Below are 25,039 nucleotides of genomic sequence, written 5' to 3' on the forward strand. Positions count from 1 at the left end.
ATAAAATGGATATAGGTTTTTTTGTTTGAGCAAAGTTGACGAGCGTTAGTTTTTTCTTTTGATTTAAATGTATGTTTATGTAACATCTTTATTTATATATTCAACCACCCAATGCTCTTAATTATTTGATTGTAGTTTTTCTATTTTGATTATGTTTATTTTCTATTACTTTTTTGCTAGGCTATCCTACACAACATATTTAAAAGACAATATTTAAAAGATAACATAATTTTGAACATATATATATTACTACGACAAGAGTTACATATGACATTTATGAATATATATATATATATATATATGTGTGTGTGTGTGTGTGTGATTTGTTTAACATGTATCTGCACCTATGTATATTATAAATTTATAATTAAATATCTTTATGTTTAATTATTGAAGGGATTAAAATGATGCATCAAAGCCAATTATTTAAAAGAATATAATAATAATAATAATAATAATAATAATAATAATAATAATAATAATAATAATAATAATAATAAATATACATTTCCAAATACCGCATTCATTTGAAACTCACACTACAACTCAAGAGTTTTCTAATTTATGTATATTTATTAGTTACAACTCAAGAGGTTTTAACTGATGATTATTAATTAGTAATCACTAATAGTTTTTTTATTTTTCTTTTTTTAATAAGGTTGTAAAGTTTTGCTCATTAAAAACATTAATGTATTTGAAGAGATTTATGATTTAAATATGAAGAGTTAATATAAATGTTATAATAGATGTTTAAGTGTTTTTATGTTATTAAAAGTTATAGTGTTTATTTTTCATATATTTTTATTAGTCCTTGTATATATATATATATATATATATATATATATATATATATATTTTTAATATAAATGTTATAATAGATGTTTTCTATTTTTATGTTACTAAAAGTTGCAGTTTATATTTTTGTTCATACGTTTTGTTGTCCGTTATATTATCATTCATTTGATATATAATTTACACAATTTTAAACGGTTTATAAAATTATCAAATAATTGTATATATCACAATAACTTAAAAATTAAACTATAATTTTTAATAAAATTAATATGTTAACTATATGTTTGCTTTACTACTAACATTTTGTTTCAAACAAGAAATATTAAATAATAATTTGGTAAAAATTATTATTTTAACTATATAATTCTATTCTTGCGCAAGGCGCGGAGATTCGCTTAGTGTTGTAATAATTGTATCTGTGTGTTTAAATGAGTTCAAAATTAAGTTGCATGTTATTTAATCCAATAAATCTCAATATTGTTTTGTTCAAATTCTCACCCTTTCTCCATTATTTAGTATATATATATATATATATATATATATATATATATATATATATATATATATATATATATATATATATATATATATATATATATTCATATTGGTTATGTTCTCCTATATTGACACCTTCTTAATATGATTAATTCATAGTATTCTACTTACTTTCTTGGTTCATTGTACTTCTTCAATATTGTGTGTTTGTAGTTTATTGTTTTATTAACTGTTATGTAAAATTTTTATAACCTTTAAAAAACATGGACCATTTATGTAAACTAATTGTGGTAGTTTTTTTTTATTTTTTTCATTCAGTTTTATATTTCATTATATAATATTATCATTTTTTTTCTTTATTTACATATAAAGATGTCTCATGTATCTTAAAAAATGTTTCACATATTTATTTTATTCAACCGTTATAAAGTCACGTCAAAATCATATAACTCTATAAATTAATAATTTTGCGAAAATAGTCGATTAATTATTATAATTTTTAACTATCAAATTTCATTTAATTTTGTAACTGTAGTTCCCATGGGTTATAGCCTAGTTCATTGTATGTAAAGATGGTTATGATGGTGGAGTATGTTTTTTGAGAGAGGATGCTACATGTGTGACATCCCAAAAATGTGGTCCCAAATTTTCATTTTCTTATAATAAATAAAATAGTATTTTTCAAATATCAATCATTCAATATAGCAAAACCAATGTTACAAGTGTTATCAAAATTAGAGTGAATTTCAAATGCGGAACTCCACTGGTGTGTGCGATGCAGTCAACTCGAGCTCTTCCCTTGGAAGTACCTGAAACATAAACTGAAAACTATAAGCACAAAGCTTAGTGAGTTTCCCCAAACTACCATATACCATACATAAAATAAACATATAGTGGGCCCCGCTCAGTAATAGATCGGCCCCGCCCAACCTACATATAGCATATATCAAATAAACACATACACATGCAATAATCACATAGATACATAACATACAAATAGTCATCGGGGCCCACCCCACATCGGGCCTTAGTCCGGAAAGCATATAAACACATATGCATGCAAGAGTCATGAAGGCAGCTAGCATACTAACATAACATAAACATGGGCCGGCATTGGTGCCTTCGACCCGCTAAACCCAGTGAGGAAACTCATCTCGAAAAGTTGAATCTCACAGAAGGAAATCTCTAGCTGCTGCCCTGATGACTCCCGAGCTATTAGTGCAAAATAACATCCAATCAAAATCCAATAATCCATTTTAGGGTAAAATGACCATTTTACCCCTAGCCTAACATGGTTCATGACTAAGGTCCATCACTAGATAGTCTTCCAAAGCCCACCAGTGGCCCACTTATGGCCTAATTTTCCAAATTTGGCCTAAACTTCTCTAATGGGCTTTACCCCCTAAAGCCCAAACATATACATAGTCCAAAACCCGATTTTCGATGATCCACTAAAGCCCAAAATAACAAGGTCCAAGAAAATGGCCCAAGGAAGCCCATTGATGGATTGAACGTTGGGCGTTCCCTTGTGAAATGCTAGGCATTCGTCACCAGTCAACAGATCGCGAGCCTCAGCCAGAACGTTGGGTGTTCCTTAACCCAACGTTGGGCGTTCGCACTCTGATTCCCAAAAGAAATCATTAAGAACTTAATGCTTAAAGCCACATGACCAAAACGTAGATCCAAGTCCTATATAACATCTAGAACCATAAAGTCACTGTCTTGGCAGCTTTTCATGCCCCACAAGGTCCCAACTTCAAGATATAGCATTCAACTTCCATAAAAAGGGCTTAATCTGGTGCATGGGGCTTCTACAACTCTAAACATGCATAATTTATGAATCTAAAACATCATAAACACCATGAGAAGCAACTAAAGGCTTCTGGAGTGATCAAAACCACAAGATCTCAACCGTGGGACCAAAAAAGGGCTAAAATCCATAAAAATTTAGATCTAAGCTTCTAATGAGCAAGGTTAGAGCTTTCTACCTTAAATGTATTGGATATGGAGCAGAGAACGAAGATCTAAAAGCTCCTACTTGAACCACCACCTTGTACCAAGCTTCTCTTCCTTCAGTGAGCTTCAAACACACCAAAACACACATAAACGGCTCACAACACTCAAGGAGGATCTAGGGTGTTGAGAATAGGGTTAAGGGCTATGGAGGCTGGAAATGAGGCCAACACCTGGTACTTAAGGTGTTTAAATAGGTCTTAAACCCTAAAAATTAGGGTTTGAGGTCCACGCGTAAACACCCTACATTCCCCTAAAGGAACGCCCCGCGTTCAAGCTCCACATCCAAAAATCAAATCTTGGCAAGAATGGTCCCTCCTCACCCACAAACTTGCAAAACAAGGCCAAAATGCAATAACTTAATATATGAGGGACCAAAAATGAATAATATGTGGATCGAGCGTTACAATTCTCTCCACTTGAATCAGACTTCATCCTCAAAGTCCGCCGCCCCGAACAACTCTGGATAACGCTCCCTCGTCTCTTCCTCTGGCTCCCACGTCCACTCAGACCCCTTGCGGTGCAGCCATTACACCTTAATCAACTCCACAACCTTGTTCCTCAAGGTTTTCATCTTCCAATCTAAAATTGCCACCAGTCTCTCAATGTAATTCAAACGGTCATCCACCTGAATATCCTCCAAAGGTACAAATGTGGAATCATCCACTAAACACTTCCGCAACTGAGAGACAACAAAATGTGCTATGAATCTAACTAAGCTCGACTGGAGGTCAAGACGATAAGCTACCCAGCCCACCCGGGCCACAACCCTGAAGGGACCAGTATACCTGGGGCCCAACTTGCCCCGCTTCCTGAATCGGATGACACCTTTCCAAGGTGACACCTTCAGGAGAACCATGTCTCCCACCTGAAACTCCAAGTCTGACCGACGCCTATCAGCATAACTCTTCTGCCGACTTTGAGCTGTCTGGAGCTTGCTTCGAACCTGCTGAATCAGCTTAGTGGTCTTGAGCACCACCTCGGTACTCCCCATGACTCGCTGATCGACCTCTCCCCAACAAATTGGGGTCCTGCATTTCCTCCCGTAGAGAATCTCGAAAAGAGGTCGATCAATGCTAGTGTGATAATTATTGTTATACGAAAATTCCGCGAAGGGAAGATACGTATCCTAACTCCCACCAAAATCCCATACACATGCACGAAGCATGTCCTCAGGGGTCTGGATAGTCCGCTCACTCTGCCCCCACCTAAAACTCCAAGTCCAACCGACGCCTATGAACATAACTCTTCTGCCGACTCTGAGCTGTCTAGATCCTACTTCAAACCTGCTGAATCAGCTCATTGGTCTTGAGCACCACCTCGGTACTCCCCCATGAATCACTGATCGACCTCTCCCTAACAATCGGGGTCTTGCATTTCCTCCCATAGAGAATCTCGAAAAGAGGTCGATCAATGCTAGTGTGATAATTGTTGTTATACGAAAATTCTGCTAAGGGAAGATACGTATCCTAACTCCCACCAAAATCACATACACGCGCACGAAGCATGTCCTCAAGAGTCTGGATAGTCCGCTCACTCTACTCATCCGTATGCGCATGAAATGTCGTACTGAAATGGAGACGAGTGCCTATCTCGTCATGAAATCGCTTCCAAAATATGGAACCAAAACGAACATCCCGGTCTGAAACCATGGACACCGGCACCCTATGACGTGCCACCACATCCCGGACATAAATCTCGGCTAATTTCTCTGCACAAATACTCTCCTGGATCGGGATGCAGTGTGCGCTCTTAGTTAATTGATCCATGATGACCCAAATAGAATCCACTCCGCACGCGGTCCTGGGAAGCTTTGTGATAAAATCCATGGTGATGTCTTCCCATTTCCATACGGGAATCTCCAACGCTGCATCTTGTCGTGAGATCGCTGATGCTTGACCTTGACTTTCCTGCAAGTCAAGCACCGCTCCACAAACCATGATATATCCCGCTTCATGCAGGGCCACCAATAATCATGGCAAAGATCCATATACATCATCGTCACCCAGGATGAGTGGAGAATCTCGACTTGTGAGCCTCCTCTTGATGCAGAGTCCACAGTTCACGGCTATCATAATCGAAGGAAGCCACCTGACCCACAATCCGCTCACACTTCCGGCGCTCTTCCTTCATAGCCTCAACATGCGTCTCTCGAATCCGTTCCAGCAACGGAGTAATCATTGTCATCCTCAAGCTTATACCTTGAATCGGAGTCGCGATCGCCTTGCGGCTAAGAGCATCGGCCACCACATTAGCCTTCCCCAGATGGTAAAGGATCTCACAATCATAATCATTCACCACATCCAACCAACAACGTTGCCTCATATTCAGGTTCAACTGATCCATCAAATACCTCAGACTCTTGTGGTCCGTGTAAATAGTACAACGAACCCCATAGAGGTAATGCTCCCAAATCTTGAGGGCAAAAACCACCGCCCTCAGCTCCAAATCATGCGTCGGATAATTCGCCTGATGAGGCTTCAACTGCCTCGAAGCGTAAGCAATCACATGACCCCGCTGCATCAACACTGCACCTAAACATATGATCTAGGCATCACAATAAACCACAAAATCATTAACACCCTCCGGCAAGGTCAGAATCGGTGCCTCACACAATCGTTGCCTAAGAGTCTTAAAAGTTGTCTGCTACTCAGACCCTCAACGAAATGCCACCGACTTCTTGGTCAGTCAGGTTAATGGAACAACAATCTTGGATAAATCATGGATGAATCTCCTATAGTAACCCGCTACACCAAGGAAACTCCGAATCTCAGATGGAGACCTCGGAACCTCCCACTGCATCACGACCTCAACCTTGACCGGATCGACCAGAATACCCTACTGATTGACAAGGTGTCACATAAACTGCACCTCACGTAATCAGAACTTGCACTTGGAGAACCTTGCAAAAAGTCTCTCCCTCCTCAAGGTCTCAAGCACCTCCCTCAAGTGCTCCTCGTGCTGCTCCTGAGTCTTGGAATAGACCAATATATCATCGATAAAGACTATCACAGACCGATCCAGCGTCAGCATGCAAACGTGGTTCATGAGATCCATGAACGCGGCTGGAGCATTGGTGAGCCCGAAAGGCATCACCACGAACTCATAATGACCATATTGAGTTTGAAAAGCTGTCTTCTACACATCCTCGTCCCTAACTCGCATCTGATGATAACTCGATCGAAGATCAATCTTGGAAAACAAATATGTACCCTGAATATGGTCGAAAAGATCATCAATCCTCAGAAAGGGATAACGGTTGTTCACTGTTACCTTATTCAGCTCTTGGTAATCAATACAGATACGATGAGACCCGTCCTAATTCCTTACAAACAAAATCGGGTCACCCCAAGGCGAACTGATCGGTCTAATAAATTTCTTGTCCAACGGCTCCTGCAGCTGTGTAGACAACTCATGCATCTCAGGAGGAGACAACCGATACGGTGCTTTGGCTATCGGAGCCGCACCTGGAACCAAATCAATCTTGAACTCCAACTATCTCTCCGGAGGTACCCCAAGCAAATCCTCCGGGAACACATCCGACTACTCCCGCACAATCGGCACATCGTCCACGGTTGCCTTAACCTTATCCCGGGTATCCATGACATAGGCGACAAAACCCAAGCATCCCTGATGAAGATATCGTTGGGCCCTCGCTGCAGAACACATAACCGATCCATACTACGGTCTCTCACCCTGAATCACCAGCTCTCCCCCACTTAGGGTTCGAGTCAAAACCAACTATTGCTCACAGTCGATCACTGCCCCATTAGGGCTCAGCCAATCCATGCCCACGATGACCTTGTTCCCAACAGAGGAATAGGAACCAGATCAGCCGAATACCGCTCACTGAACAACTGGAGGATACAATCCCGATGAACTCTCGCAACCTTGACCATCCTATTATCTGCAATCTCCACATCGAGAGGACAATCCAGCTCCCCTGGAGCTCCAGCAAATCTCTTGCTAAGCTCAAGAGATACAAAAGATCGGGTAGCCCCCGAATCAAATAATACCAAAAAAGATATGTCATTCATAAATGAAACACATAAACATAAGAAACAATTAAATATAAATAAATAGATAAGGAGAAGATACATACCCGTCGCAACATCGGGAGTTGCACGCGCCTCCTCCACCGTCAGCTGGAAAGCCATGCTCTTCATTACTGACGCATCTGCTTGGCCCAGACTGCCGTCAGTAATCCTCAAAGTCGCAGGGGCGGGTGCTGACACCGGTCCTACTGCAACCAAACTCGGACATTGGGCCTTCTTGTGGCCCCTATGATTGCACTGATAGCAAATCAGATAAGATATCAGAGTAGAGGGGGTGGCAGCAGTACAATCCATCTTGATATGACCAGTTCGACCGCACTTGAAGCAGCCAGAACAACCCACTCTGCATGCCCCCTCGTGCATCTTGCCGAACTTGTCATTGCGGCTACGGCCATGCTGGCCTCTCTGTCTAGAATCAGATACTTTTGGCCTCTTGCTCGAACCCTTAACACTCGACACAGAATCTGGCTTCCTCTTCTTCTCCATCTCCAAGTCCATCTCCTTCTCCCTAGCCCTCATTATCATGTTTTCCATCTTCTTGCAGCTGGATCAGCTAACAAACTGCCTAATGTCACTCCTCAGTATCTTGTGGTACCGGGTCTTCTTCATCTCCTTGTCCGCCACATACTGCGGAACCAGAAGTGCCCTCTCCCTGAACATCGCAGTAATCTCAGCCACCGTCTCAGTAGTCTGACGGAGATCCTTAAACTCTCGCACCAGCTGCTGCACCTCAATCACTGGTGCAAACTTAGCTCAAAACCTGGTCGAGAAATCACTCCAGGTCATCGAATCAATAGCAACATCATCCCCGATAGCACGCCCTACCTCCTCCCACCAATCACGTGCCCTATCCTTCATAAGATAGGAAGCTAGTATGACCTTGTCCCCCTTGGCACAATGGCTGGTATGGAAGGTGTTAGCAACATCTGCCAACCACTTGCTACTCCCAATGGGGTCCCTGGCCCCATGATAATCTGGAGCTTCATATGCCCAAAACTCCCTGAAAGTCAAAGAACGTGTCCCGACCAAAGCCATAATCTCAGCGTGAAAGGTGCTCAATCTCTCATAAGAATCTCTAGAATACCCTCCTTGACCGTGCCAAAGATCACAGGAGTCTGCTCAAGGATACTGCACATAATCTCTGATGAGATGAACTCCCCCGTCTGGTCATCAAGTGGACCGACTCCTGAACCTGAGCCTGAACCCTCGCTTGCACCAGAATTGCCAACAGGTCTTCCTCGCTATACCACCATACTGAAAATAGACCATAAAACCATTAGAATACGCATTGAAATATACCGAGAAATCACAACCCTGCAAGCTTCCTGATCTTATCGCATCCCTCCTTTATAATTCAAACCAAACCTCAAACTTATTTCTTAAATCTACCTCAACTCATTAACTATATAATGGTGATGACAACTGAAATTCAGATATCCCAAGCGATGTGGGACTTAATCAATGTTACACATAATGGAAAGAAAGACGATGACGAACTTATATAGAAGAGAATGTTGGCTAAGTATTAGTAATGGGGCTCAATGAGTGTTAGACATAATAGAAAAAAAAGACGATGACGAGCTTATATAGAAGAGAATGTTGGCTAAGTTTCAGTAATAGGACGATGTCGGATATACTAACACGTTGGCAAAATAAATCGAGAAAAATGAGGATAGCAAGTTTCAAACTTGCGCCATCTCTTATGATTGCCCAACACGTTAACCACTAGAGCATGCTTTAGTTTGTGTTTATAGCCCACAGACAACGCATATATATATATATATATATATATATATATATATATATATATATATATATATATATATATATAGAGAGAGAGAGAGAGAGAGAGAGAGTTAGGTTCAAATGTTTCTAGCAAGTATTGTGTGCATGAATGCACCAATAGGAATTTAGGAAATAATAAACAATTAAATAAATCATTTAAGGGTATATTGGACATTTTGTACTTTTTAATTAAGGAATCATTTAATTGAAATCCTGCAATTAAGGAAATAAAATCAATATTTTTGACCTAGTCTCTCTTGCATCGTGCCATATATTCAAGGAATTACATCTTGACCGATTCAACAAGTTTGGAAGAAAGAATCAGAGCCACAGCTATGGTGATCGTCTGATCGACACCCCATAACACAACCGATGAAGACCTCGATTTCTTCTTTCTTCTTCCAGTCGACGCACACCACAAAATATCCCATTGAATTAGGAATCAGTTTGCACAATCATATAACATCACCATCCAATTCACGCTTTTTCTAAAAAAACAATCGGTTCAAGGGGTAACTACTACCCTTTTTCGACATAGGGCTTGTTTCCCTCTTTGCATCCATCTCTCGTTCTCCGATCGGTACCCCGCACCTCTACGGTATGGAAACCCCTGTTTCGCTCTTTTTATCCATCTTTGTTTCAATTTTGATTTCAATTTCAAGTTTAGCATCTAATTTGACCTACCCATTTGTAATGTATCTCTATGAATTGGGATTGTAATAACCCATAGATCCCTCACTTCCGCCATATCTCCTTCCAAGCGCACTAGCAGGTGGTCTTCCATGATGGAACTCTCGTCGTCTTCATCATCAGGTTTGATTTCTTTATGACCTTCTTCTTACTGGTTTCTTCTCAAATGAACTATAAACGGGTTTCCCTCAGGCCAGTTCATGGAAACCTAGCTTTGAAATTTCTCAATTGGGTAATCAAACAACCTGCTTTTCAACAACTCAAGAATCTCACGTATGTTTACTGTATAACTGTTCATATACTAGTGAAATCAAGAATGTATGCCTCTGCTAAATCAATTTTTACACAATTATCTGACATGGGTATCGATTCAAACTCCATTTTTGCTGCTTTGATGGACACTTACCCTTTTTGCAACTCAAATCCTACAATACTTTGCTTAGTTGGTATTTCAAAAAGGGAAGATGGGTGTTTGGTATTTGACAGGGGAATTCATGGGTGTTTGTTTCTTGTGTTCTTGACTGGCAACGAATGCAGATGTGTGTTGACGATTCAACCGGCGTTTGTTTTTGTCGTTGATGGTAATTCAAGTGAGGATGAACTTCAAGCACTTAAGAATGAGTTGTTGATGATTCTATTAGAATTTATTTTATATAGATGTATTCTGTTAGAATGTTTGAGAATAATTGTCAACAACAAGTACATTTTGCCAGAATTTATAGTTTTTATTCTCTTAGAATGCATTGAATTTTTAAATTTTTGAAACTTGATTATGTTTTCTTTGTGGATTTAGGTTTTGAAGAGGCTAACATTGATGTGGAGAATGAAGAAACATAGAGAACGAGAGTGTATTATACCATAATGTGTTATGCTACAATGTATAAAGTCTTGCTAAAAAATAATATTCTATTAGAATAGATTAGTATTTTTGTTAGATTGTGATGTTTTTTTTTCTTTTTTCTTTCAGAATGTTGTTATTATTTAATGAATCATAATCATACAATGTAATTATTTGGATATTATTAGTTTAAGAATTGATTTTGTGTATTCTTTTTAAAATGTATTTAATAGTTTATGGTTGGCATTATGTCATTCTGACAGAATATAATCGACGAATATATTACTAGTTTATGGTTAACATTCTACCATTCTGATAGAATAAAATTGATTTTCTAATTTTGAATTAATTTAAAATATTCATATTTTTAAAAATAAAGGAATTAATTATCCCTAAAAATTCGAAAATTTCCTTTTTTAATATAGGTTAATTGACTAAAATGCCCTTATGCTGAAATTTGTGTGATTATATGGTATATGTTATCCTATTCTACTATCATAGACCCTCAGATCATTACCTTTGATTATGTTTCATCCCATCAGATCTATGCATTCTAGCACACAATAGTTAGTAGAAACAAAATAACCTAACCCTATATATATATATATATATATATATATATATATATATATATATATATATATATATATATATATATATATAGAGAGAGAGAGAGAGAGAGAGAGAGAGAGAGGAATGATCACTTGAGAACCTATAGTTTCCCGAGAACCCGAGAACTAAAAGTGGAACATTAGATTTAAAAAAAGAGCTACGATGCAAAGTGGCGTTTTTGAAAATAAGTAGAAAAGTAAAGACTTGGGGGTGTCTTAATTAACCTAGACAAGGGCAATATTGGAAACAAAAATATATAATTAAACAAAAATATATAATTAAAATATATATATATATATATATATATATATATATATATATATATATATATATATATATATATATATATATATATATATATATATATAACTCTCAGAAACATATAATATATGATATTCAGTTCGGTTCGATTACTTTCAGTTTTACTAAACCTAAACCAGAAATTTCGGTTTTTGAAAACTCTAAACCCAAATCATCGGTTTATGCTTCGGTTTCGGTTTTTTGGTTTTACTTTTGTCGGTTTTTGTCAGTTTTTCAGTTTCCAGGTTCGGTTTTGCTCACCCCCTAGTTAGTGGTAGGAAGTAGGGATGAGATTTATAACCGAAAAACGGACCGGAACCGGAACCGTTAGAACCAAAATATATATAGAACCCGTTCCGGTTTCGGGTTCTTTATCGTGCATGTTGAAGTTGTCGCTCAGAGGACAACTTAAACTCTGCTTCCTTATTTTTCTCATTAAGTGTTGTCTGGATAAATGATGTTTAAAAAATAAATGAGAAAGTTAGGACCTATATAGCACCTTGGCTTTCTATCATAAGCAAAAAATATATTTTAAGTCAAAACACAAAAATTTGGAAAACAAAAACATAATAATGAGTGAGTACATTGAAACGAACCGATTCAAGAACCGAAATCATGTAAGAAAGTCGTGTTGGTTGTGAAGTAATGGTAACATTTTGACCCAAATCATTTACTTTGGCTACAATTTTTGAGACTAAGGATTCGGAATTACAATCATACCCTTTGCACCCTTCTTCTATTTTCGACTCATTTAGAACCACTCCCTCGCGTGTAATAGAGGCGTTATCGTAAATAGACACTTTGTGGACCAAAATACCCTTGGTGACACAGGTGATAGAATGGATGTGTCGTTCTTATATGGGATCGCGAGTAATTGAGCTAGAACTATGAGAACAACCACAAGGCTTATGACCAAAATAAGCAGTCTTTGGATTTAAACTCGACATAATCTTCGTAATGGGCGTCCGGTTTCCATGGGCGTTTACGTAATTAACTGCATCAAGTACACTTCTGTGGAGCTTGTTATGTATGCCATGTTGCTGATTAATAGTTCGACCTATGATAAATAATATTTGACAAATAAGAGGTATTACTAGAAATGGATTAATGTGAAATTGAATAATTAGATTCAGATAATATGTTGGAACAAAAAAAAAGGTAGTGTTAAATTCTGGCTATCAACGGAAATAACAGATACATAAGGTTATATAAGTAATTTCACTCTACCATTGGATAAACTGATGATTGCAACTTCAAATGACAATGCAGAAAATATAAAAATCTATGCACCTGGTCAAGAACCCCAATCACATTTTCATGGGTCAAAATTCAAAAGTCAACATATTCATACTGTTTTTTCGACGCGAATTGACAACAAATCGCATACGAATCTTGAAAAATTGGAATTTCCGATTCTCAGATTCTCATCAAATCATATTTCGGATTCGGACTTAAAGATTCATAGCTTATGTTTAAAAAATTACCCCATGTGTAAAACGGACTATTGAACTCAAATTTATTCCTTAAACGATTGATTAATTTCTGATTGACATTAAACAAGCATAATAACACGATCAAACAATGCATATTCAGAGAATACCCAAATAGATTGACGACATAAATTCGAAAAAGAAAATCCTACTGAGGTATGAGTGAGTAGTTGAAGTTACCCGATGAATCGATGATCAATGCGAGTAAAGAACAGTTTTTTCCAGAATAATTGAAGAAATACCCACTAAGGATTTATACAGAAAATCATAAAAACTGGTTTTCTGAGTTCTAATTTGAACCTCCCAGCAATGTGTAATAGTGTGTGTTTCTTGGGGAAAGAGTTCAACGGAGGGTAATTTCTAGTTTCTGTATGAGTTACAATTTGAGTCCATCAAGTATTGTTTATGTAACTTTACACACCTGTGTCAAGTTTACATAAACTATCCCTGCTTTCATACGGAAATTACAAAGTTGGTCCTTATATTTTATAGATTATAAAAATGGTCTCTGTTTAATAGTAAACTTACAGAAAAGGTCCATGTATTTACAAAAGTACAGAAATAGTTCCTAAAATTACAAATACGGTATTTATGTTTTAAAATTTTAAAAACATGGTCTCCGTCTAATAAGAAAACTACATAATTGGTCCTATGTTCCCTAATATTATAGAAACAATCTCTATGTAAAGGCTCTGCCTAATATGAAACTTAGATTTTTCATAAAAATGTTAGAAATTAAAGCTATGTAAAAGAAAATTACATAAATGATTTCAAAATATAAGATTAATAAACTCGTTTCACGTGTTTTAGAAATGAAGATCTTAAACTCAGTAAACTTGACCATTTTCTTCTTAGTCCATGCTTTCTTGACATTGCCCCGACCGCCACTGTCACAGCTCTTCCCCGTGAACTATCTGACCATTGTCCGATTCTGCTATCCACAGTTAGGTCTGATTTTGGACCTCCACCGTTCACTCTTTTCAACTCATGGCTGCTCAGAGATGGATTTGAAAGGGCGTTCATCACGGATTGGGACAACTTTCAGGGGTATGGAACACCAGATCAACATTTAAATGCAAAATTGAAACACGTGAAAGAGGGTCTGAAGGCATGGAGAGCTTTAGATCATCCTAAAGAAGAGTTGGAACTTTCCAAACACAAACAAATTGTGGCACATTTGGATCATGAGGCAGAATCTAGACTTCTTACACCACAAGAAATTGACTCAAGGCGAGACAGTTTCAAATCTATTGCAGAGCTGGAGAAATTCAGAGTCCTTGATATCAAACAAATATCAAGGGTAAAGTGGGCGGTCGACGGGGATGAAAACACCCGTTTTTTTCATGGTCATGTCAATCATAATAATCAGAAAAATGGGATTGATGGCCTTATGATCAACGACACTTGGTGTACAGATCCGGTGTTAATAAAGTCGGAAGCTTTCAACTTTTTTACAGATAAATTCAAGGAGAAGTGGCTTTCTAGACCCAAGTTGGTTAGCAGCCAATTCAAACGCATTCTACCTATCGACAATGATGTGTTGGAAGCCACGATCACTTTGGAAGAACTTAAAGTTGCTGTATGGGCGTGTGGAAACGAGAAAGCTCCTGGCCCAGACGGATTCTCATTTAAGTTTTTCAAAAAAAGATTGGGATGTTGTATTTGGCGACATTGTTGCGGTGGCCAAACACTTCGAGAGATACGGAAAACTTGATATTTCTTGCAAATCCTCCTTCATCTCTCTAATCCCCAAAATCAAAGACCCTCTCATTCTTAGAAATTACCGACCGATAAGTCTAATCGGTTCTATTTACAAAATCATAGCAAAAATACTTGTTCATCAGCTCAAGAGGGTATTAGGAAGTTGTATTGACGTGGTACAATCTGCGTACGTGGAGGGCCGAAACATACTCGATGGTCCATTGGTGGTTAATGAAATTGTTCATGGGCAAAAAAGGAAAAAAAAAAAAGAATGTTTTACTCTTCAAAGTCGATTTCAACAAAGCCTTTGATTTGATTAATTGGGAATTCCTAGATTCAAACATGAAAGCCATGGGATTTGGAGATAAATGGAGATGTTGGATCAACGGTTGCTTGGCCTCTTCAAAATCATCCGTTCTTGTTAATGGGAACCCCACTGACGAATTCCCCATCTAGAGAGGAGTCAAACAAGGTGACCCACTCTCCCAATTCCTCTTCATCATTGAAATGGAGGGTTTAAGTGTGGCTATGAGAGCAGCTTGTGATAGGGGAGTATTTCACAGTCTTAAAATACCACACGATGCCCCCTTAATCTCTCACTTATTGTATGTCGATGAAGTCCTATTCCTAGGTCAATGGTCGGAACAAAACATAAAAAGTTTGGCCAGAATTCTACATTGTTTTCATGTATTCTCCGGACTCAAGGTCAACTTCAACAAATCTCGGGTGTTTGGGATAGGGGTAAACATGCAGGAGGTGTCGAGATTTGCTAGACCACTAGGATGCGAGCCGGCCACATTACCTTTCACTTATCTCGGTCCCAGTTTGAGCGAATATGAAATTTAAAAAAAAAAAAGAAACTGGAAACCAGTGATTGACCGATTCCACGCAAAGCTGCCAAAATGGAAGTCGAAAACTCTATCGTTCGGGGGGAGACTAACTCTTGTGCAATTTGTCCTTGGAAATCTTCCGACCTAATTTCTCTCACTTTTTGTGGCACCGCAAGGTGTGATAGATAAACTAGAAAAAAATCTGTAGACAATTTTTGTGGGGAAGCTCCGAAGGTAACCGAAAGATATATTGGGCGTCATGGGACAAGGTTACAACGTCCAAAGATGCCCGTTTGGACGTTGTAAAGCCCGATCATGCTTCATGCCAACAACTGGTTTGACTGCCCTCAAAAAAAGAAATTGCTTCTGGGAATATGTTATGTGTCACTTTGGTGCATATGGAAAGCCCGAAAGGAGAGAATCTTCAACATGAAGCGGTTGCCTCCCTCCAACTGTGCAGATTTCATCCAATCCACTACGTTTCTTTGGATTAAAAATATGAGAAATAAAACCAATATGGTTTGGGCTAAATGGTGTGAATGTCCCTTCTTTTGTTTGTAATCTTTTTTTCTAATTGCTGGTTCCAAAAAAAAAAATAAACTCGTTGCAACGTCACACTAGTTTCAAAATTATAATCAAACAACTAGTAGCAATCTTTGAAATTTACGTTTCATATTATTATGTAAAAGAATCTTTGGATAACATCTAATGAAATGACCATAAAAGATTTTCAAGGTATATAATAATTTTTTATGTTCCAATCATAACAAGTATTAAAATAATTATTTTACCATAAACAACCAGATAATCAAAAGCAACGACATGTTATTCAAACATTAAAAACTTATAATATAATATCTTTAGACTTACACAATCAGATCATCAGTTCCAAAACATAGATCAAAGCATCTTTACAATTATTTAATACATATAAACAAAAAGGAAAACAAATCAAACATCTGTAAAACTAGTTACAAATTCTACACAACTTGCACAGGTTTCATTCCTGTTTTTTCCTCTTCTGGTTCACAATAAGATTTCCACAACCAATGTTTCTGCCAAAGCAAATGTATCTCTTCAATGGGAACTTGTTTTGTTTCAGGCAACAAGAAGAAGATGAAGCAACTCATAACAACAATCAATCCAGCAAACAACAAAAAAATGCCGTATCTGAGATGACATAGTGACACAAGAAAACATTGTGCAACTAATGCTGTGAAGAACATGTTGACACAAACCACGATGCTTTGACCCGCTGACCTTGTTTCTAATGGGAATAATTCACTAGGCACTAGCCATCCTAATGGCCCCCATGAACGCCCATAGGCCAAAACAAATATACAAATCATCACCACTAGAAAAATCCCAATTCCTTTTGATAGTTCTACTCCTTGTCCGAATTTGATAGCTAGGGTTACGGCCACACATACCTGAAAATCAAGAAGTACACTTCAGAACAAACAGAACATGTTGTACTGTATTTGACATAAATTAGACTGAGAGTGACGATAATGGGACAAAGATTGTAATCTTTCAACCAGTGTAATGTTTCAATCAGAAATAAACTGGTTGTAGGACATATTCATTTAATGGTTGTAACTAAAAATGGTCCTATCCCCTTTTATTATTTTGAAAAATAAGATGGCATGTTCACAAAATATACCACTTTGACCATATTTTCACAAATCACAAAAATATCATTAATTTCACAATTGTTAGTTGGATACTAAAAAAATTTGTAAATTGTTCCCACTACAAAAGATATCATAAAATTAGAAATGAAAAACTTGAAAAAAAAATCTATTTCAAAATTAAGAAATTGTTCTTATATATATATATATATATATATATATATATATATATATATATATATATATATATATATATATATATATATATATATATATTTGTGTGTGTGTGTGACGAACACTTTCACAATTCGCAACTTTATCGATTTTGGAATATATATATATATATATATATATATATATATATATATATATATATATATATATATATATATATATATATATATATATATATATATATATATATATATATATATTTGTGTGTGTGTGACGAACACTTTCACAATTCGCAACTTTATCGATTTTGGAAACATATGCTCAATTGTTAAATATCAAAACAAAATAAAATATTGGTTATCATAAAAATAATGGTAAGTCGCATTGCACGTAGTACTAATAATATTTTAAAGTGGAATATTTCAACCTTCACCTATTTACTAATAATATTTTGGAGGTGTAATATTTCAATCTTCAACCTATTTACTAATAATATTTTGGGTGTGTAGTATTTCAACCTTCAACCTATTTTATACAATTCTATATCTCAACCGATATGCATTTTGGGGGAATATTAGTCATTTTTGTGAATATCTAATAAGCATATATCAAAACTGAGACAAAAAGGTCAAAATTTCAATTTCTTCTTTTCTTTTATGAAAAAAATCTCAATCTCATTAATAATTTCTCTTAAAAATAAAATTTTCATTTGTTTTTAAATTTTCTTTTGGTGTTATTTGTGAATATCTAATAAGATATAAATCAAAATTAAAACAAACAGTCAAATTTCAAAATTTAAAAAAAAATCTCAATCCTAGTGATAATTATAATTAAAAAAAAAAAAAAAAATCAAAAACTTTTTTCTTTTGGTGTTATTTGGATTTAGAGCGGGATGGTTTACCATAGCGATGATCATTTCAATGCCGGCTTCCAAGAAGAAGGCTCTCCGGCCAAATCTATCAACAAACGCCATTGAAATGAAGGTAGCAACAACAAGAGTGCCACTAGTGATGGTGGATGACCATAACGACGCACCAGAACCAAACCCTAAGCTCTGAAAAATCACAGGCGCATAAAACAACACAGAATTCATCCCTGTAAGCTGTTGAAACGCAGGTATACCCAAAGCTCCGATGATCAATTGTGGTCGATTTTTTCTCTTTAGAAGGTTCCTGAAAGGATGTTTAATGGCTTTTGCAGCTTCACTTGCTTCAACCAGATCTTGAAATTCTGCTTCGATGTTTTTGGTACCTCTAACTCTTTCCAAAACCCTTCTCCCCTCTTCTAATTTCCCTTGTTCGACTAAACTGTTCGGCGTTTCCGGCAAGAAAAGCCCTCCGACGAACATCAAGAACGCCGGAACTGTAGCCAACCCTAATGATAATCGCCATCCCCACTTGTGTTTCTCCGTCGCATTGTTGATGAAATTGGCTATGAATATGCCTAAACAAGTTGTCAATTGAAACAACTGGTTCACCGCCCCTCTGATTTTCGCCGGCGCCATTTCCGATAAGTAAAGAGGAACCGCCTGCATAGTCAAGAAATCAGGGTTGCAGACTTTCCGGCGAATGTACAATCCAAATACGTTGATCCATGACATTAAAATTGGAAGCGTAGGTTAGAAATATGTACTTACTTGGTTACCAAATCCGATTCCGACACCAAGAAGGCATCGGCCGATGATGAGCATGGCAATGTTTTGAGCTCCGGCGTTGATTGACGCTCCGGCGAAGAAGCTGACGGCGCCACAGAGTATGCTGGCTCTCCGGCCTTTGTTCCGGGTGACATGGGAGGCGAAAAAGGTGGAGAATAGGGCGGCGAAATAAAGCGACGACGTGAAAAGGGTGAGGATTTGGTTGTCGTATTTGCAGTAATCGGTTTCTTTGAGATGTTCTTGTTTTCTTCTGTAAACTTTTGGGAAGAATTCTTTTAAGAAATGGTCCATGGATGTTACTCCACCTGAAGATCATCAATGGAGTTAATTTTGACTATTTTAGTATTAATTTTGACTTTAGGCATTAATTTTGACTTGAAAAAATTAGCAATATAAAAATTTAAACCTTGTATATACTTTTTTCTTTTTCTTTTTTTTTTTCTGAAAAAAACACTTTTTTTTTTCTGATATGGCTCTTTTAAAAGTTAAGAGTGTTTTTGGAAAAAAATTAAAAGGTGAAGGTTTTTTTGGAAAAAAAAAATAGTGGTTTATTTCGAAAAAAAAATTGAAGAATATAAGGTGAACATATGTTTTTAATCTCGTCCATATTGACCCAAAAATAGATATACTTATATAAAATCTCACATGTAATCCATCGTTTTAGACAAATATTATTAAGCATTTTTAAATACATTAATCTTAGTCATAAAATAAAAAAATAAGCAATAATGTTATTATAATGTTTAACTAAAATTGGATATTTGTATGATTTTGATTCTCTTGCTTTATATATTATTCTATTAGATTTAAAACTCGTGTATTATACGGTTGTTTAAAAAAATTATATATGAAGAATAAACTTTAACTATTTTCTAAAAAAACATTAAATATCAAGTGTAAACATTAAATATTTTTTAAAATAAAATTTCAAAATATATAACAAAATAATAAATAAATAAATAATTCAATTTATATTAATAAAACAAACTACAGAAAAATAATTATATTTTGACCATATAACATTTTTTTTAGTTTGTCAATAAAAAGTAATAAAGTTTGATTTTTTTTATATAGACCATTTTGCCTAAAATGACAATGAAATTTAAAAGAAACATATCAATTTTAAATTATATGTATTGAAGGAAACATATTAAATTTTGAAAATATAAAGAAACAAATTAATGACATATTAATTACTTTCTATAACCTAAAAATTAGATAGTTAATTAAGAAAATAAAAAATTATCACAAAATGACAAGTTGAAATTAATTTTTAAAAATTAACCACAAAATTACATGTGTCTATATGCATAAAAAATTGACACGTGACAAAAAATTCTTCATTTATTAGGGAGGATAAAATTTATTTATTTTTGTTTTATATGTTCATTAACTTAAAAAAGAAATAATAAATATGTGGTTTATAAATATGAGATTTTCTAATATCTGTCGAACACATATAATAAACATTAATTATAAGAAATATTATCATAATTAAATATGATAATATTAATTATAAATAATATTTTTTATAATTAATATATTTTATATTTAATTATGGTAATATTATACATAATTAATATTTATCACATTTAATTATGATAATATTTTTTTATAATTAATATTTAAATTATTTTTTGTAATTAATATTTAAATTAATGTTTTTTTATATGTGCGGACATATATTAGAAAATCTCTATAAATATAATTAAGATATAAATAATAATAAATGTAGACAGCAAAATAATTAGATGCTTGGTCAGACCAAGTTGGTCTATAAATGTGAAATTACCAAACTAACCACTAGCCACAACCAAAGGTGCAAATTCTTATCATATTTTCTACGACTACAAGACCACTGTTTTAAAAATTCCCTATTTACTAAACTACCCATAAGCTGTTTTTGGTCAAACCAAGTAAACAGATAATATCAAACTATCAAAGCCACTTGGCTAGTTTGACCAATTTGAAAATAATCCAAATTGGCAACTATTTAAAAATTATAAAACTGATTACATTGACACCTACTTTAGGATTTATAAAAGGGATCCAGTTTGAAATGAGAAACCATCGTATTATAAAATTACTAATTATTAATAGTTGATATGCTAAATGGTTGGTTTTAACTTTTAAGTGCCTATTTTTTAAAGTCCATTTTTGTTATCAAAATTACCAAAATTGTCAAATAAATTTACAATTTTACGATCTAATGGACCATATCGACCCATGCAAAACAATCTTTTTTCTTTTTTTCATGCTTGATGATCAAGATTCTATATCTGTAAATACCAAAATTACTAAGCTACCCATCACCCTTTGAAAATCAAATTTACTGAACTAACCCCAAACCCATGCGAGAACCAGTAAGACCATCATAACCCTTTAACAATTTCTATTTTGAATACGTGTTAATGGCGATTTTCCGGCGACTGTGTTTTTTTCCGATCAGAAAATTAAGTAACAAAATGAGTAGTAGAGACTAGAAAGACTGACCGGAGACACCAAGATCATATCCAAACAAAGATCCGCCAAGAGCAGCAACGATGCAAGCAAAAATGAAGTAGGGGGTGATCTTATGCTCGTACAACTCCGCCCTAGCACCGCCCTTGTCGTTCACCATTCCTCCGCCGGCCATTATAATCTCCGTCAAAAGTCAACAGTCACTGTAACGAAAAGCCTAAAACATCATTCTCCGGTGGGTGTTTTGTTTATAGAGAATATCGTCGTCGGTACGATATAGTTTAAATTGAAGTAGGATTTGGCCTGCAAGTCAATTGGGCCATTTGAATCGCTATTTATGGATTCTAAGATATCCACATATGAATTTACACAAGTGGTGTCTTAATTATTATCAAGTAACAATTAGTGTCGGTTGGTTTTAGATATTAACATTTTGGTCCCTCCGATATAAACTTAGTACATTTCTTGAGATATTTTTTTAAAAAAAATTCAAAAGTTTGGAATGGTTATAATATTAGGGTTATGCTAGTCTAATTATTTATATTAGGTTAATACTCATAAAAATCATGGTTGAGAAAAAAAATCACGGTTGAGAAAAAAACTATTGATAATACTTATACTTTTATTATTTATATTAGGTTAATACTCATAAAAATCACGGTTGAGAAAAAAACTATTGATAATTTAAAATCGTAATGACTAATCTAAGATTTGTAAAAATTTATTAATTTACAAAAAAGAAGTGTTTTGGTCAAAAATCGATCAAATGAAGATCAACCAAATTGTATGAGAGGTTGTGGTGTTGTAGTTAATATAAGAGTCGAATTGAAGTTTAAATGACAAGAGTGGTTTGTTTACAAGGAAAGCCATTGATCATTGTTAGATCTCCAACATAAAACCTTAGGATGTGATAATCATCATCTGTCTTGTTTGATTTTATTGATTGAAGAATGAATTATAGAGACAAACTTAATAATACGATTACAAATGATAAAGTGAGTCTAAATGGGTAAGGTGTCAGAGTATCGTCTCATTGTATGCATGTTACATGTGTATATATAGTCTAGTTTACGTAACTTAAAGTCCAATATTTCAAGGATCCTATTGAACTGGTATTTGCAACGTGCTTTGACTTGGTATTCCCGGGTTTTAATCCTGGTTGAAAGTGATTCTTCGTTGTGAATGAGTCTTACATTGACCATTTCTGCACATGTGAGAAATAAACAAGAAATATAGTCGTTAAACTTGTTAGGAAATAATAATGGTGATGCTCAGGATCTTGATGTAAGTTCGGGATCCTAAGACTCCTTTAAGATCCAGGATCATGGATAGGTTTAAGCATCCCTAGATATCTTTGAGATTTGGGATCCTAGATAGGATTAAGGATCTTGGCCTTAAAATTGCACCCAAATTATGTTTGTAAAATATTTGAATTAATTTCAAGTATTTAAAGTGTATAATTTAATTAATTGGAAATAAGGATTTGAAATTCAAACTCTACTGGATAGAATTGTATTCGTTTAAAAGATATGATTATGTTTTCAAATCTCTTCTCTATCCTCTATGATTCGCATAAGTATGGGTTAATGGTTATTGATCTTTTATTACTTATTATAGCTCTCTTTCAAGCATTATCAGTTATCTTGAAGGTAAATTTCATTTTCCTTTCTTCTCATTTTTCTTGTTTGATGATCATGGGCAAAAAGGCACTCCGTTCTCGCTCGAGCATCTTTACTCTTCCCGACGAGGACTTCGTAGATCAAAAGATCATGTCTTACAAAGAGATTACTATTTTTGTTGATAACGACACCGAGTCCTTGAAATCGATCGGAGCTTTTCTTGAATGTGTCATTTTCAATCCTTTTGATGCTAAGGCTAAACCTGGATTCGTCTTTCCTACTTAGGTTTGTTTTCCTAAATATTCTTTCTCCTTGGGGTTGAAATACCCTTTTTCTGGCATCATCTCTGAGTTCTTTGAAGTTACAAAAATTTCTTATTTTTAAACTATGCCTGTGATCTGGAGGATCCTTTTTTGGATCGATCAGATAAATCATTCTAAAAACATTGGCATGGGGTTAGCTGAATTGGCTAATATTTATGATCTTCAAACTTTTGGATCTTCTTATTTCCTGCTAAAAGTCAAAACCAACAAATTGCCTTTAATTTTGAAATCAAAACAAAAAGATGAGCCTGGAAAGAAAGGTTTTTCTTTGTGAAACACAACTCTATCTCCAAAGATGATCTCCTGCCAATAAACTGGGTTAAAAATGGTAGGATTTTATTTAATTAGGATAAGGATCCTGAAATTCATGCTTCCTTATTTTGTTTGTTTTGACGCCAAGTTCGAGGAGGTTGTTCCGACTACTGAAGATACTGAGGAGAAGATTGAAAGCTTTCTCGCTTTTCCTGAGGCTGAAAGATCCTTCAAGTTTAACCATTCTAGCTTCCAAGAAGGTTCTTCCACCACTACTCTGATGTCTGCTGGCAAGGATCCTTCTTTTTTACTTGTTTCATTTTAGGGATCTCAAACCGATGAGGGTTCTTTGCAATTTTCAGGATCCAAGGCTACACATTTTATTGCTTGCTTCTCCCTCCCGGAACTTGACGAGGCCATGTATAGTGGTCAGCTTATGGCCAAGAAGGAGAAGACATCCTCCTGGAGCATGCCTCAGAGATCAAGGATGTGATTGCAGAGGCTAAGAGCAGTGTCGCCGAAGCCATATGGGAGATGGAGATTAAGTTAGCGAAGGATGTGACGAATGCAAAATCTTGGAATATGGTTGGTTGGCATGAAGCTCTAGCTAAGTTGACTGGTAAGCACGTTAATGTCATTCAGGATCCTGCAGAGAAGAAAAAGAGAAGGGAAGAAGAGAAGAAGGAGACAGAGGATACCCCGGATGGGGGTGATCAAACCTTGAATTAGGTTTGATTAATTTTTAAAAAAAAATTAGTATTTTCTTTTGTTGGGTTGGAGGGCAGCCCCTTTTAAGTTTTATGCTTTGGTTGTAGAAATAGGATAATGAATTTTTCAAAATCTTTCCAGATAATTAAGATCCGAGAATTTTAAATTTTATACAAACTATTAGGATCTTAATAATCTAAAATAAATAACCATCTTATTGGGATCCTGTAATATCTGGGATCCTTAAATTTTATTTAAAAAAAATCTTGAAAGTTGTTGCAAATTTTTTTTAAAGAAAAAGAAATGTAAATGACAAACTTAGGTCTAAGGATAGATAGAACCTGATGTCAACTTAAACTCCAATTGATCTTTCGGTGATCTCTCTAAACATTTCTTTAGGTAGGTTTTATCAACTTAAAGAGTGTTCCTCTTAATATGTTTTTGAGAGTTGATCCCAACTTTAGAATTTACTGGGAAAAGTCCCAACTCATGTAATATTGGAAAAGATCCCACATAGTAATTCACTGGGGAAGATCCTAACTTAGAGTTTTACTGGGGAAAATCCTAACTTAAGAAATACTAGGGAAGATCCCAACTTAGATTATACTGGGGAA

At 35.4% G+C, this 25,039-nt stretch overlaps 2 protein-coding genes and 1 long non-coding RNA gene across 3 annotated transcripts; all 3 read right to left on the bottom strand.

Moving 5' to 3' along the window:
- Positions 1 to 1,926: 1,926 nt before the first annotated feature.
- LOC122198135 (uncharacterized) lies at positions 1,927 to 8,605 on the bottom strand. The gene is made up of 2 exons (XM_042902309.1): positions 7,406 to 8,605; positions 1,927 to 2,099 (listed from the first exon to the last, which is right to left on the bottom strand). Exons 1-2 carry the CDS (start codon positions 7,890 to 7,892, stop codon positions 1,987 to 1,989), a joined length of 600 nt encoding a protein of 199 aa, XP_042758243.1. The 5' UTR covers positions 7,893 to 8,605; the 3' UTR covers positions 1,927 to 1,986.
- Positions 8,606 to 12,133: 3,528 nt separating this feature from the next.
- On the bottom strand, positions 12,134 to 15,326 carry LOC111888501 (uncharacterized). The gene is made up of 2 exons (XR_002849241.3): positions 13,254 to 15,326; positions 12,134 to 12,640 (listed from the first exon to the last, which is right to left on the bottom strand). It is a non-coding gene; the product is annotated as an uncharacterized LOC111888501 (long non-coding RNA).
- A 1,083-nt stretch (positions 15,327 to 16,409) lies between these two features.
- On the bottom strand, positions 16,410 to 21,843 carry LOC111888498 (sugar transport protein 14). The gene is made up of 4 exons (XM_023884662.3): positions 21,557 to 21,843; positions 19,046 to 19,368; positions 18,311 to 18,937; positions 16,410 to 17,034 (listed from the first exon to the last, which is right to left on the bottom strand). The coding sequence occupies exons 1-4, from the start codon at positions 21,696 to 21,698 to the stop codon at positions 16,585 to 16,587; spliced, it is 1,542 nt and encodes a 513-aa protein (XP_023740430.1). The 5' UTR covers positions 21,699 to 21,843; the 3' UTR covers positions 16,410 to 16,584.
- Between the last annotated feature and the right edge of the window lie 3,196 nt (positions 21,844 to 25,039).

This window comes from Lactuca sativa, chromosome 5, assembly GCF_002870075.4.
Source record: "Lactuca sativa cultivar Salinas chromosome 5, Lsat_Salinas_v11, whole genome shotgun sequence".
Taxonomy (NCBI): Eukaryota; Viridiplantae; Streptophyta; class Magnoliopsida; order Asterales; family Asteraceae; genus Lactuca; species Lactuca sativa.